General features: G+C 35.2%; 1 protein-coding gene across 1 annotated transcript; it reads right to left on the bottom strand.

The window, feature by feature from the left end:
- Positions 1-294: 294 nt before the first annotated feature.
- LOC132610463 (ethylene-responsive transcription factor 9-like) lies at positions 295-1,016 on the bottom strand. Its single transcript, XM_060324751.1, has one exon. It carries the CDS (start codon positions 925-927, stop codon positions 463-465), a length of 465 nt encoding a protein of 154 aa, XP_060180734.1. The 5' UTR covers positions 928-1,016; the 3' UTR covers positions 295-462.
- Between the last annotated feature and the right edge of the window lie 13,985 nt (positions 1,017-15,001).

The raw sequence follows: 15,001 nt of genomic DNA, 5'->3' as shown, positions 1-15,001 counted from the left end.
TTGTCCAACTTTTATACTGTCTTTCACGATATACGATTGGCCCAAATTACAACAAACCCAACCTTTTCACTTTCCCTACATTGCCTTTCCCACTCCGTCCAAAACAGATTTTTTCTTTTCCTTTTTTGTGAGAAAAACAAATCTGTTGCATAAGAGACTTTGGAGAAAGTTTAAACCCCATGGCGTAAATTTTTTTGCTTTATACTCACATTCTAGAATGAAACATCTCATTTGAATGGGAAATTGCAGGACCTAAACAACATGTGATTTGGGCAATGTATAAAGTCTGATGGATGAGACAAAAATAATACAGATCTAGAATTTTATGTAAGACGGTTCAAAATACCATAACATTATATGCACTAATTTTCTTTTTTCTGATAATAGATTTTTAACATATGTATAAACACGTATTCTCGAATATTCTTCCAACAATAGATCCACCCTAACACATCAAACTAATTAGAAAAGTGGCGCAGGGAGATTTAGATCAAACAAAAAAGGTTTCTTCTCACTTTTCATCATCATCTTCTTCTTCTCATTCTCATGTTCATTCATTACAACACCAACACCTTCTATCTTATACCCTGTATACTCAGTACTAGCCACCATACTGTTCCTATTTTCATGGGCCTGAAAACACCAATGCTGGAGTTTTCTTGGGGCGGTTGCAGCAAACCCATCGAGTCCAAAATTAGTTTTGGCCTTGTGTCCACGGAGATTCCTTGCGGCCTCATCGTAGGCTAAGGCAGCTTCCTCAGCAGTGTCGAATGTTCCGAGCCAACGTCGTGATTTCTTCCAGGGATCGCGGATTTCAGCTGCGTATCGACCCCATGGCCGCTTACGAACGCCGCGAAAGTGGAGTTCCTTGGATGTCTCCTTGCGCGAACCACCGCCGCCGCACGTGGTGGAACTTTGAACTACCATTAGTATGACTAGTTATGTGTAATTGTTGTAAGGAACAAAAGGGAATTAGAGAGTAACAATAAAAGGGGTTTCGGCAGGTTAGTGGTATTAAGGATGTATTTATAGCTGCCTTGGTGAACGCCGACAGCATTTGAGAGATTACTACTCCCTCCATCCCATAATTTACGTCATCTTAATAAAAATTACGCATATTAAAAAGCAAATAATGCAATGAAAAATTTATTAAATTGTTCCTATATAATAAAATAAATTATTATTTTTTATCTTGACAAGAACATGCATAAGTAATAATCTTTTTTATATTAACAATTCAACGACATCAAGTTACTATGTAACTTTTTCAATCATCATATTTATGTTAATTTAGCTTGTAGTTTTTATCTAAAGGTAGAGTTGAAAAAAATAGCAAATTTATATCTTGACAACATTTGTTAAGGGACAAAATTTTTTGACTAAGGTGACACTTATTATGGGACAGAGAATATTATTCTAATGGAAAATAAGAATTGAATTAATAATATTTTTATTTTAAGTTAGCATTATTTTTCTGATCAATTATATGTTCATATCCAAACACAAATTTAATTTTCCATGCCCTTTTTAACTTAATTTAAATGTTAATTTTTCAAACTAATTCATGTCCTATTAAGCATCGTCAAAGAATTTTTATACAAAATCGAAAGGCAAGTGGAATCTATATGGCAAAGAAAATTGTAGTTTGTTCAACAAAAGTGAGGTAATTCGAGTCTGCACGAAATTTTTAAAATCAACTTTTAATATTGGGAAAAGGATAAAAAAATGTCCCTCTACTTTGGGAAAAGTCTTAAAATTATCCTTCATTATAAATTTGGGTTAAAAATATCCCTTCTATCATAAAAGTTTTTAAATATACCCCCATTTTAATGTAAATTCTCAACATAACTCGATTTAATTTTTAAACCCGCTTCATTTAAACCCGACTCAACTACATAAAAAATTCATATGCGACCAATTTATTCCCGAGTACTACATCTGGAGCCATTAAGCACAGAAACGAGTAACCCATATGAGTTTTTTTTATGTAGTTAGATGGGGTTTATAAAAAAATCGAATTATGTTGGAAATTTCGGTTAAGACAGGGGTATATTTGAAAATTTTCATTACAGGAGGGATATTTTTTATTCAAATTTATAATGGAGGATATTTTTGACCCCTTTCCCAAAGTAGAGGGATATTTTTGATCCTTTTCCTTTAGTATTTGTCACACTAAATATAATATAATAACTTTTTAAAATTAACAATTTTAAACCTGATATAATATTTACTCTCTTTGTTTTAATTTATTTTATCTTCTTTTCCTTTTTAGTCCGTTTAAAAACGTCTCTTTTATTTTTTGTAATTATTTAACTCTACCTTCAAATGACATATTTAAGATCACAAGATTAAAAAATATTTTGATACATTTTACATATCTTTAATTTAAGATCACAAGATTCTAAAATCTTCCTTTATTTTTTAAACTCTATAACGAATTAAAATCATACAAATAAATTGAGACGGAAAGAATTTATAAAATGGAGGGACCCAAAGAATAGTTAGCAAGCGTTTGGCCATGAAAATCAAATAATTCTCATTTTTTTGGAATTTTAAAGTTGGAGTTAAAGGTAAAGTCGTGTTTGGTAATAGTTATTGTAAAATATATTTAATTGTTTGAATGTATTAAAAATAAAAAAAATAGAAGGAAAAAAGTGAAAATAATATTTTAGAAATTTTTTAAATATCAAATTGTATTTAAAATTTTCATTGCAAAATGGTGATTTCTATATAAAGTGGATAGGGTCCTTAAAGTTGAATGAAACGGCGGCGGGATAGGTTGAAAAATCAAATGCGCAATGATAGCGGCCGTAGAGTAAATGGTGCAGTCTAAATTACAGCGAAACATATAGACAGCACGTTGTCCTCTGAGGCCGGCGGTTAAGTCCTTGATGTTGACTGCTGACTGTCCTTTCTACAACACATGCCCCATTTATCAATTCATCGTAGGGGTGACCACCATCTCCTTGAACACCATTAGACTAGTACTAGTAGTACTACAATTTATCAGTTTTCTATTCGTTAGTATTTGTATTAAAAACTTTGCTTATCATAAGATAATTTTATTTTCAGGATTCCAACTTAAGATCTTTTACTTATTGTTAGCGGTCCTTGATCACCGATAGTTTACGGTAGTAGTTATTTGAAGTACTTATATTTTTTATAGTAGTTGTTTGCAGTTTCTCAATCCATAATGTTAGGAAAACATGTCCTAGTTTATAGGGATAGTTATCTTATCAGTATTTGACTGTATGTTTATCCCATGTAATGTAAACAGAAAATTATTTCAGTTTTTGAATATTTTAACTCAAGAGATTGCAGGTTCCCTCTTAATGAACCAGCACCACAGGTTAGAAAAAGAAAACCTCTTCTCTTAATTCTCTCCATGTTAAATCTGATTTTATCTTACACAATCGTATAGCTAGATCCATATCAGGGGATCGTAACACTTATTCTTATGTAATTTTATTTCAATAAGCACAAAGTTTTAACAATAAAAGTTTTTAGACTTATAATGGTAAACAAGTCGTATTTTGTTACTGTTGATCATGACGACATGAAAAAAAAATTAAATTATATTATTTTTAAATACAAAAAGCAGTGTCTTCCACAACTGAAGAAAAGCGAGAGTCGAAAAATGAGAGTATAATAGATCATGAGCCTGTTTGGATGGACTTATGCCTATAAGCTAAAAAAAAATAAGTTGAGGTAGTTTAACTTATTTTTTTTGGTTTATAAACTGTTTTCAGCTTATAAGCTGCTTTAGATAAGCTAAGTCAAATGGGCTCAATTATTTTTTTGAGCTTATTTTAAGCACAAAATGATTTTAAGCTGGTCAGTCAAACACTCAAAAAAGCTAAAAATAGCTTATAAGCCAATTCAAACGGGCTCCATGTGTGCCACATTTTCCAGTAAGGGAAAAAGTAACAAAAACTGGAGCTATAATTATTTTTTAATTGATATAGTTTGTTATTTTAACTTCAAATTTAAAATACAAAATCTAATAAATAATTTAGGAGTTTATCAGTACTAAAGTAACTGAACAACTTGTTTTAACATCCAAAATCAAGTCTAAACATCGAAACTGCTTCAGAGAAGGAAAAGATTATTAATGTACTAAATTCTTTTTATGATTTGCAGCTACTCTACAAGCTATCCAACGAGGCCCCAAACAAAAAGTTGATGGAAGATTTCTTCATTTCATTTTCCGGTTTCCATTGACGGGTCAACTCACCTAGCTTCGAGATCTCTAGCTAGCAATAATATCAAAAGCTTTGAACTCAGCCTTGGAGGATAATACTATAAATACATCTCATTTACTTTTTTTTTTCCCCACTCGATTTTCGCTATTTACATTAGAGCTTGATTATATTCGAATTCGCTCCGCATAAGGCTTCATTCTAGTGAGTGGAGGGAGCGCTCTCTTTCAAAACAAATTCCATAGCCAGAGCTCGAATTCAAAATTTCTAATTAAGGGAAGAGTTGCTCCATCTGCACCACAATCCTCGGTGGTTATGTCTCATTTACTTAAGAAACAGTAAGGTGGCCACATATATCTTAAATAACTTCATTTATATACTAACTGATCAAATTAGATAATTATTCAATGAGTTGAAGCTCAGAAAAAAATATTTTAAATTGAAGTAGTGTTTGGGCATAAATATTACCTTTGAAAAGAAATTTAGAAGTTTTTGCGTCAAAATATTTCTCAAATCAAATTTTCAGCTTCAAATTCCTAACTTTAAGTTTATGTTGAAATAACGAAAATTAATAAATAAACAATATATGCAAATAATATTTTACTATTTGCAAATAGTAATATGCGTCATATTTTGGTAAATACTGAATTATCGTATCGAAACTAAAAGTTTCGGCACTTCAATTTCGGTTACAATATCTCGTAGGTATTTAGTATGCAATTTAAAAAAGTTTGTATCTGATAAGCTATTCGATTTAGATATAATATTGTATCCAAATACTTAGTTTCATAACAATCCACATATACTATATCATATTGTTATATAAGTAATATTTTAATTAATCAAAATTAAACTAATAAAAGGCTATAAAATACTAAAATCCTTCAAACAAAAAGCTTCTTGCCGGCCAGAGAAGGTTATTTAAGTGATAAGCATCCTTCACTTCTAACTTTGAGGTTATCGGGTTCGAGTCACCACGCGAGCAAGATGAGTAGCTCTTGAGAGGGGGAATAGTAAAAATAATAATTAGGAAAAAGGTTATTGTCCTTACTACCAAAAATAAATATATTAATTACTACTTAATTATGAATATAGTCAACACTAGAGAATTTACTAAATAACACTAGATTATTTTTATTCATTTCAAGAATGATGAAAGAGTTCCCATCATTGTTAAAGTCATAATTCTCTATTATATGTAAGTCGGTAGTCAGGCAAACAAAATTACCGATGAACCATACAGCACAAATCAAAACCGAACTTGAAAATAACTTTCTATCATTACTGTATCATATCATAAACACCCTAGTCCAAAAAACCTATAACAATAGGGATTGAAGGTTAATTTTTAACCGTCAAGTTCAAGGTTGTGAACTTGTAATTAGATGGCTTAATCAATGATTTCAGTTTGATTTCTGGAAATGTAAAATCCCTAATAAGGTCGCTGTTGTTTATAATAGATCCTGTACGACACAAATTTAAATATTTATGATTTTCGAAAATAGCGAATAGCGAATACCAAATAATTATACTGAAAAAAGGAATAAGATTTTATGTCACGATGCTATAGGTCTATGCTTGATTTTTAGCAGGTATGGGTAAGCCATAAATAGGTAGTTAGAGCAGCAGCCAAATTCAGGCGGCAAAGTAATGTTTCCCATACAAATTAGTAGTACTTTTTTTCATCATTATCACCCCGCTCTAGGCAAAGAAGAAGAAGGATATCAGAATAAGCTTTTCCTACTACCTGCATGCTAGCTATCATTTATTACTCTGAGTCCGTTTGGATGAGCTTATGCCTATAAGCTGCAAACAGTTTATAAGTTAAAAAAAATAAATTGAGATAATCTAATTTTTTTTTTTAGCTTATAAACTGTTTTAGATAAGTTAAGTTAAATGGACTCAATTATTTTTTTGAGCTTATTTTAAGCACAACATGACTTTAAACTGGCCAGCCAAACACTCAAAAAAATTAAAAACAATTTATAAGCTGTTGGGTCCATCCCATAATTTGAGAAAGAAAACATCTCCCTCATTTTATGGAAGAAAACATTTCCCTTGTTTTGAGGAAGAAAACATATTCCTTGTTTTAAGGAAGAAAACATCTTTCTTGTATTTGGCAAATTGTCAAGTGCTTGCTTGAGTCACAAATGACATCAATAGATTCATTTCATCCCTATAAATAGGGAAGCCTTCTATCATTTGTAGCATAACCAAGAGCAAGAGAGAAAAACAGTAAGGAAAACACTTGAGTGAGATATAGGTATTCAGTTTAGGATTGGTTTTTTGTAATAGTTGAGTGTGAGAGTTGCTCCTCCTATTGTAATTCTGTTCCGGTTATGAATAGAAGACTTTTCCAATCCTAACAAGTGGTATCAGAGCTTGGTTAATCTTCCAGGCCAATCTTTTAAAGTTTCGTAAAATTTTCAGTCAAAAATTTTTTGTCCCAAAATTGTGCTCTAAGTATACCATTAGAAAGATCTCGTTCCGAGGATTCCGAATATATATTTTTCGGAATTTTTCGATCACCGGAAGGCCTCCAAAAGTCCAGTCAAAGTTTCTCTGTCCACCATCGCCATCGCCGCCGCCGCTCCGCCACCTTCCGGCCACCAACTCGCCGGAGAAGATGATCGGAGAAACCCGATACGAACAACCCGTTTTGTCCAGACCAACCCGTTTGACCAGAACCAGATCTGGTCAAAGTCCAATTGCCACATCATCCTTTTGTTGACTTTTTCAACTAGTCAGTGGTTAAACCGGCCCGGTTCGGTTTGAATTAGTGCAGCTCGGTTCACTCTGTTTTTGTCCGGTTTTCAGATTGGTCAGACCGGTTCCCTAAGTTTTCGACCATTCCGAATTCAACCGTGAGTCCCGTTTTGCCTAATTCTGCTTCCACAGTCCAATACAAGCAGATTAGGTGCACTATATCATGGAGAAATCATCATCAGATACCATGATTCCGCTAACATCCTCAAATTATAACATGTGGAAACCTCGTATGGAGGACTTGTTAAATTTGAAGGATTTAGCCGAGCCACTCGAAAATAAAGGTGCCAAACCCGACAAGAAGACAGACGAAGAATGGGCAAGAATGAATAGGAAAACGGTCGCACAAATTCGACAGTGGATTGACCATAGTGTATTCCATCATGTCGCGCAAGAAACGAGTGCTTACAAACTTTGGGAAAAGCTTGGGAGCATGTACCAAGCAAAAACGGCTCGAAATAAAACATTGTTGATGAGGCGATTGGTAAATCACAAGCTACGTAGCGGTACCTCTGTCACAGAACACACAAGTCAGTTCCAAGATCTCGTGAACCAGCTAAGTGCAGCCAAATAGGTTCTCAAAGATGAGGAGAAAACAATCTTGCTCCTAAGTTCTCTACCTGATAGCTGGGAGACTCTTGTCGTCACTCTCAGTAATTCTGCCCCCAATGGTAAGGTGACCATGCAGATGGTCACGGACGCCTTAATAAACGAGGAATCGCGAAGAAAAGAAGCCGGGGTAGATCAATCATATGCCCTTGTTTCTGAAAATAGTGGACGCAACGGAGGTAGAAGCGGAGGTAGAGAAAGAGGCCGAGGCAAAGGTAGAGGTCGAGGTCAAAGTAGAGGAAGATCTCAAGTTCGAGGGAGATCACGAGAGCGGGGAAATTCCGTCGATACCAACACTTGGTTCGAGGGATATTGTAACTATTGTGGCAACTATGGCCACAAGAAGGTGGAGTGTCGAAAGCTTAAACGGGAGCAGCCTCAAACTAACCAGAGTTCGAGCAAGGAAGATGGTGAGACCATGGTCACCGTGTCACCAGACATTGCACTTGTTACATGCGGAGAGGAAGCATGCCTACACGTGGGCACAAATGATATTGAGTGGGTGATTGATACTGCTGCATCATTCCATGCCACTCCACACCGGGATTTGTTCAGTACTTATAAATCTGGAGACTACGGCGTTGTGAAGATGGGAAACACCAGTTTCTCGAGCATTGTTGGCATTGGTGATGTGCACATAAAAACCAGCAATGGAAGCTCACTTGTGTTGAAAGAGGTTCGTCATGTTCTGGATCTGAGATTGAATTTGATCTCAGGAGTAGCTCTGGATCGACAGGGGTATGGAAATCTGTTCAAGGATGGTACGTGGAAGCTGTCCAAAGGCTCTATGGTTATTGCTAGAGGACATATTTGTGGTACTCTTTACAAAACCAATGTAAAGTTGTATCAACCGAGTCTCAATGCAGTTGAAGAAGAGACATCGCCAAACTTGTGGCATAGACGATTGGGCCACATGAGTCTGAAGGGATTGACGACTCTTGCAAAGAAAAAATCCATCTCAATAGATAAAGACGTAACTTTGGATCCCTGTGATCACTGTTTATTCGGGAAACAACATAGAGTTTCTTTCAGTTCCACCAGAAAGAATCATTCCGAGTTGCTGAGCCTTGTCCACTCTGACGTGTGTGGACCCATTGAAGAATCTCTTGGTGGTAGCAAATACTTCGTGACATTCATCGACGACGCATCACGGAAGGTTTGGGCTTATTGTCTCAAATTGAAGGATCAAGTATTTGATCGTTTCAAGACATTCCATGCTATGGTAGAAAGGGAGACTGGAAAGAAGCTGAAATGCCTCCGATCCGACAATGGAGGCGAGTACACTTCCCGGGAGTTTTTGGCATATTGTGTTGGACATGGGATCAGACATGAGAAAACGGTGCCACGAACACCACAACATAACGGTGTAGCTGAAAGAATGAACCGCACTATTATTGAGAAAGTCCGATGCATGCTCAGTATGGCTAAACTGCCAAAGCCATTCTGGGGCGAAGCTGTTCTGACAGCTTGTTATCTTATAAACAGGTCACCTTCAGGCCCATTGAACTTTGAAGTTCCAGAAAAGATATGGTCTGGGAAAGATATTTCATATTCTCACTTGAAAAGTGTTCGGGTGCAAGGCATTTGTGCATGTATCCAAGGAGTTGAGGCAGAAGCTTGATCTCAGATCAACTCCGTGTATCTTTATCGGTTATGGAGATCAAGAGTTCGGATACAGGCTGTGGGATCCCGAAATGAAGAAAGTGATTCGAAGTAGAGACGTTGTGTTCCATGAAAACCAGTTTCATGAGTGTGCTCCAACAGTCAACAAGCAATGAAGTTATCATGCTCCAGATGATGTCCCTGAATCACCACACATTCCTCTCAATAACGAGGAACTTCATGATAATGTCCATGATGAACAAGAAAACATTAATCCGGCAGATGTTGATGATGGTCAAAACGAAGAAATTCTTGAGCAGGGGGAGCCTTCACCCCAAGACGCAGCTGGAAATAATCAAGTTCGACGTTCTGCACGAGGGTTAATCCCTCAAAGGTCATACTCGCCAACAGAATGGATCCTTCTTACCAGCGAGGGGGAGCCAGAGAGCTTTCAAGAAGCTCAATCTCATCGTGAAAAATCCAATTGGCGACAGGCCATGGAGGAAGAAATGAATTCTTTACAAAAGAATCAAACATATGAGTTGGTGAAACTTCCTCCGGGAAAGAAGGCCTTGAAGAACAAATGGGTCTTCAAGCTCAAGAAAGATGCTAGCGGAAATATCGTGAAGTACAAGGCAAGGCTCGTAGTCAAAGGTTTCCAACAGAAGGAAGGAATCGACTTTGATGAGATTTTTTCGCCGCTTGTGAAGATGATGTCTATCCGAGTGGTTCTCGGATTGGTGGCAAGTATGGATCTTGAACTTGGACGTGAAAACAGCTTTTCTGCATGGTGATTTGGAGGAAGAAATATACATGGAGCAGCCCGATGGTTTCCGAATCCCAAAGAAAGAGCATCTCGTTTGCAAGTTTAGGAAGAGTCTCTACGGTCTCAAACAAGCCCCAAGGCAATGGTACAAAAAGTTCGACTCATTCATGCTGAAACATCAATACAAAAGAACAACTGCAGATCATTGTGTGTACTTGAAGAAGTTCCCCGATGGAAAATTTATCATCCTTCTGCTCTATGTGGATGATATGCTGATAGTAGGCCAGGATGCAACTATGATCAACAACTTGAAGAAAGATTTGTCTAAGTTCTTTGATATAAAAGACTTAGGCCCTGCACAACATATCTTGGGCATGAAAATCATTCGTGATCGAAAGGCAAAGAAGTTGTTCTTGTCACAAGAGGAATACGTTGAACGCGTGATCAAAAGGTTCAACATGAAAAATACCAAGCCTGTTGGTACTCCACTAGCAAATCACTTCAAGTTGAGCAAGGAAAGTTGTCCTTCTTCCAAAGAAGAAAAGAAGAAGATGAAAGCAGTGCCCTACTCTTCAGCAGTTGGAAGTTTGATGTATGCAATGGTGTGCACAAGGCCAGACATTGCTCATGCTGTCGGTGTTGTGAGCAGATACTTATCAAATCCAGGAAGAAAACATTGGGAAGCTGTCAAGTGGATACTACGGTACCTGAAGGGTACATCCAGACTATGTTTGTGCTATGGGGGAGCTAAGCCGATTTTGGAAGGTTACACTAATGCTGACATGGCAGGAGATTATGATAGCAGCAAATCAACTTCGAGTTATATATTCACATTTGCAGGGGGAGCTATGTCATGGCAATCCAGGTTACAAAAGTGTGTAGCACTATCAACCACAGAAGCCGAATACATTGCCGCAGTTGAAGCTGGGAAGGAGCTTATGTGGTTGAAACATTTCCTTCAAGAACTGGGTTTCCGACAAGAAGAATACACAATTCATTGTGATAGTCAAAGCGCTATGGATCTCAGCAAAAACTCGAGGTACCACTCACGCACAAAACATATTGACGTTCGATATCACTGGCTCAGAGAAGCAGTCGAGCAACATGAACTTAAGCTCTCCAAGATCAACACAAACGACAACCCTGCAGACATGCTGACCAAGGTGGTACCGAGAGACAAGTTCGAATTGTGCAAAGAACTTGTCGGCATACACTCAAACTAAAAGTCAGTGTACTCTCCTTCAGGTGTATGAGACTGGAAGGGGAGATTTGTTGGGTCCATCCCATAATTTGAGGAAGGAAACATCTCCCTCATTTTAAGGAAAAAAACAAGGAAGAAAACATATTTCTTGTTTTAAGGAAGAAAACATCTTCCTTGTATTTGACAAATTGTCAAGTGCTTGCTTGAGTCACAAATGACATCAATAGGTTCATTTCATCCCTATAAATAGGGAAGCCTTCTATCATTTGTAGCATAACCAAGAGCAAGAGAGAAAAACAGTAAGGAAAACACTTGAGTGAGATATAGGTATTCAGTTTAGGATTAGTTTTTTGTAATAGTTGAGTGTGAGAGTTGCTCCTCCTATTGTAATTCTGTTCCGGTTATGAATAGAAGACTTTTTCAATCCTAACATAAGCAACTTATAAGCCAATCCAAACGAGCTCTTTCTCATCTAATTCTACAGTAAGATTACCTTTTGCTATTCTCCAAACCAGCATATCGTACGTAGTACTGGTATCTATATATGGTTAGCCAAAACAAAATTACGGTGGTTAGGAGAAGTAATGATAATTCATTACTTTAGAGCCCAATTAACACTTCCTCTGCCACAATAGGTTGCGTGACTGATACGAGTAAAGTCACACATTAAAAGTCAGTCGACTTAAAGATTAGATGTAATTTATAATTTTCTTGTCTTAATTTTAGGACCCGTTTGGCTATAAGAATTATATACTTTTTTTCTGATTTTTTTTTTACTTTTTAAAAAAATTAGTGTTTGATCATAAAAATTTCAAATACAGTTTAAAGTTGTGTTTGAAATTTGAAAAACAAGAAAAATTCATTTTTTTCACAACCAAAACAAATACAATTGAATAAAAAATACTATTTGCAAAAACTATGGTCAAATACAACTCCAACTCCAAAAAATTTAAAAAAAAAAAGTGGAATTATTTTTGATTTCCTACTTAATGTCTTACTTTTTTTTTAATTTATTTTTAAAAAGAGTTTATATTTAATAACTCTTTAAGACCATAAGAAAATCCATCAATTTCAAAAGTATTTACTCAATCATTTCTTAAATTCCATATCTAAAAAATTACCACCGCATAAATCAAAATCAAAGGAATAATAAAATTCACACAATACGATAAGTTATCAATTTATATTTGCTATGCTAAAGTCACATGTAATTAGTTTTTCTTTCATGGTTTATTTACGTGTTCAAAAAAATATTGAAAATTCAAACTCCTGCGTGTAAGAATCTATCAGGGATCCACTATCAGGTTTCTTCAGAAGGTGGTAATAGTATTGGTCGAAAAATATTTAGGGGCAATAGGTCCACCACATAGTTTGAAGTCGTCGGGGGCTAAAGTGTTCAATTATTTTTTAATCCAACCTACTCTTCTAATATAGCTAAAATAAAAAAAATAAAAATAATTAAAATGAAATCCACTCTTCAACAATAATAGAAATAAAAAATTAAGTTGGGGTCCACGTGAATAATTAAGATACAATTGTAAAAAAAAAAAAAATGGGATTCACGTGAAGAAATAGAAGATAATTGTAAAAAATAAAATAAAAAATTAAGATGGAGTCCACGTGAAGAAGTAGGAGACAATTGTAAAAAAAAAAAAAGCATTTAAATAATGATAATAAATTCAGAAAATGATAAAAATAAGCTTAGAGAAAATTTAAAGAAGAGAAATTCATGAAAAAAAATGATTTAAATTGAACACAAAAACGGCTAAAGAAGTTATAAAACCAAAAGATTTAAAACTTAACATCAAGAAGATAAAATGTAAACGGCCAAAAAACGTATACACATATTTTCTTAAAATAATGAAGTTGTCTATACTTAAAATTTTGGACCTCCCCCCCCCCCCCCTAAACTTGTCCACAAATTCCTCATGACCACCTAAACCTAAACTTGTTTCAATTTGACACTCGAACTCTTCAAAACCTGTACCTATTGAATACTTTTTGCTGAGTTGGTATAATGTGTGTGTTGCACTTAGTTGAAGCGCGTAAGGAGGGTAATTTTTTTTTTTTTTGTGAGGAGGGTAATCTAATTAAGCATTTCTTTTTTAATTTTTATTTTATCTTCTTCTTCATGTTACTTTGCCATCATCGACCACCAACCCTATCGCTGCCGCCACCCGCTCTTCTCCTTCCTCTTTTTTCTCCAGCCACTTCACCATTGTCATTTTTAATTTCCATCACCACTGCCACCCCGCCATTGATGATGATCACCATCTCTGCCACTAGCCACCGCCTCGTCGTTTTTCTTTCTTCAGATTTAAAAATGCTACCACCATTTTAATTTCATTTCTTTTTCTTTTTCAAATCTGAGTTGGCCATCAAGAAAAAAAGATATCAGATTTGGGTCTCAAAAATCTCCATTTTTTGCGGCAAGTAGAAATGATTCTGAAAATAATTTCTCTGAGATTATAAAAAAACTCTAATCTCTAAAGAATCCACAACACAAGAAGGAAAAGAACCCAAAAGAAATCAATAAAAACTCAAAAAATTACGTTCTTGAATTACCAAAAGATCGAAAGATTGTATCCATTAACTTGTATCACATCCTCCTTTTTTTGCTCCTTATATCAGTGAGAAGTTAGTCGAGGAAGCAAGTTTTTGTATCAATGGAGTCTTCTTTTAGATGGATAAAAGTAGAGAAAACATATTGATATCAAAGAAGAAGAAAAGAAGAAATGCGGGTGGCAGGGGACGGGGGACGGGGTTCTGTAGCAGGGGAAGGGTGCTGTGGATAGGGGTGGTAGGGTCCTTTTCTTTTTTTGCATAAAATACTCCTTTTTCATTCACTAAAATAATTTTTAATTATTATAGAACTTAAATGCCATGTGTCCACGGTTAATTTGTCACTTGCCACGTCACTGGCAAGTGTAACTCACACACTTTACATTTTTGGAAGATTATTAAAAAAGTATCTAATTGGTTCAAATCCGGAATAGTATAAGTGTTCAATAGGTACAAGTCTGAGTTGAGGTGGCCATAAGGAATTTGTAGACAAGTTTAGGGGGTTGTCTATGACTTTTGCCTAAAAATTTAAGACTGTAACAGATGCTAACACATGAAAGCGCTTTTCAATGTTGTTGAGTAGAAAGAGATGATGGCATGAAACTCGGTAGAAGAAAGTGTATTTCAAATCTTTCAATTGGAGAACCAAACCAGGAAAGTCATATATGGGAGAAGCGAACTAAGTAAAATAATATATTGATATTTTCAATTAATTGAATTATAATACTCTCTATAATAAAAATTTCATAATTATTTTACTAAAAGGTAATCTCTCTGTCCTAATTTAGGTGACATAATTTGACTAAGCACGAAGTTTAAAAAAGAAAGGAAAGATCTTTGAAACTAATGGTCTAAAACAAGTCATAGATATTTCTGTGAATTTATATCATTTTATTAAAGGTAAAAGGGGAAGTTTCAAGTTAAATAATTTTTAAACATAAAAATATATTATTATTTTTTAAAACAGACTTAAAAAAATGTGATATTATTTTTTGTATTGAGCCCGTGCTCATCATCTAGTACTCATTAAAAATTTGAGTTTGAATTTTTGTATGTGATACTTGTGAATATGTCAAGCATACTAGAAATCCTGTGACTAATCATTCTCATGTACAGGGGGCCTACTCTGTCAGTTTCGTTTTCTAGTAATTGATAATCCGTTAACTTTTATTAATTGTTGCACTAGAATGATTCGGGTGTATTTGTTAAAGGCCAAAGTGAAGTTTTCTCCTATTTTCGGTCATTTCATAAAAAGATTGATACCCAATTTGATGCTAGATAAAAATCCAGCAAACT

Source organism: Lycium barbarum, chromosome 9 (assembly GCF_019175385.1).
Source record: "Lycium barbarum isolate Lr01 chromosome 9, ASM1917538v2, whole genome shotgun sequence".
Lineage (NCBI taxonomy): Eukaryota > Viridiplantae > Streptophyta > Magnoliopsida > Solanales > Solanaceae > Lycium > Lycium barbarum.
Note: the sequence above shows the minus strand (reverse complement) of the source record. Positions and strands in the feature narration are given on the sequence as shown.

What these genes read in the sequence shown, in the direction of transcription:
- LOC132610463 (XM_060324751.1), bottom strand. Translation starts at nt 927, where the DNA reads ATGGTAGTTCAAAGTTCCACCACGTGCGGCGGCGGTGGTTCGCGCAAG.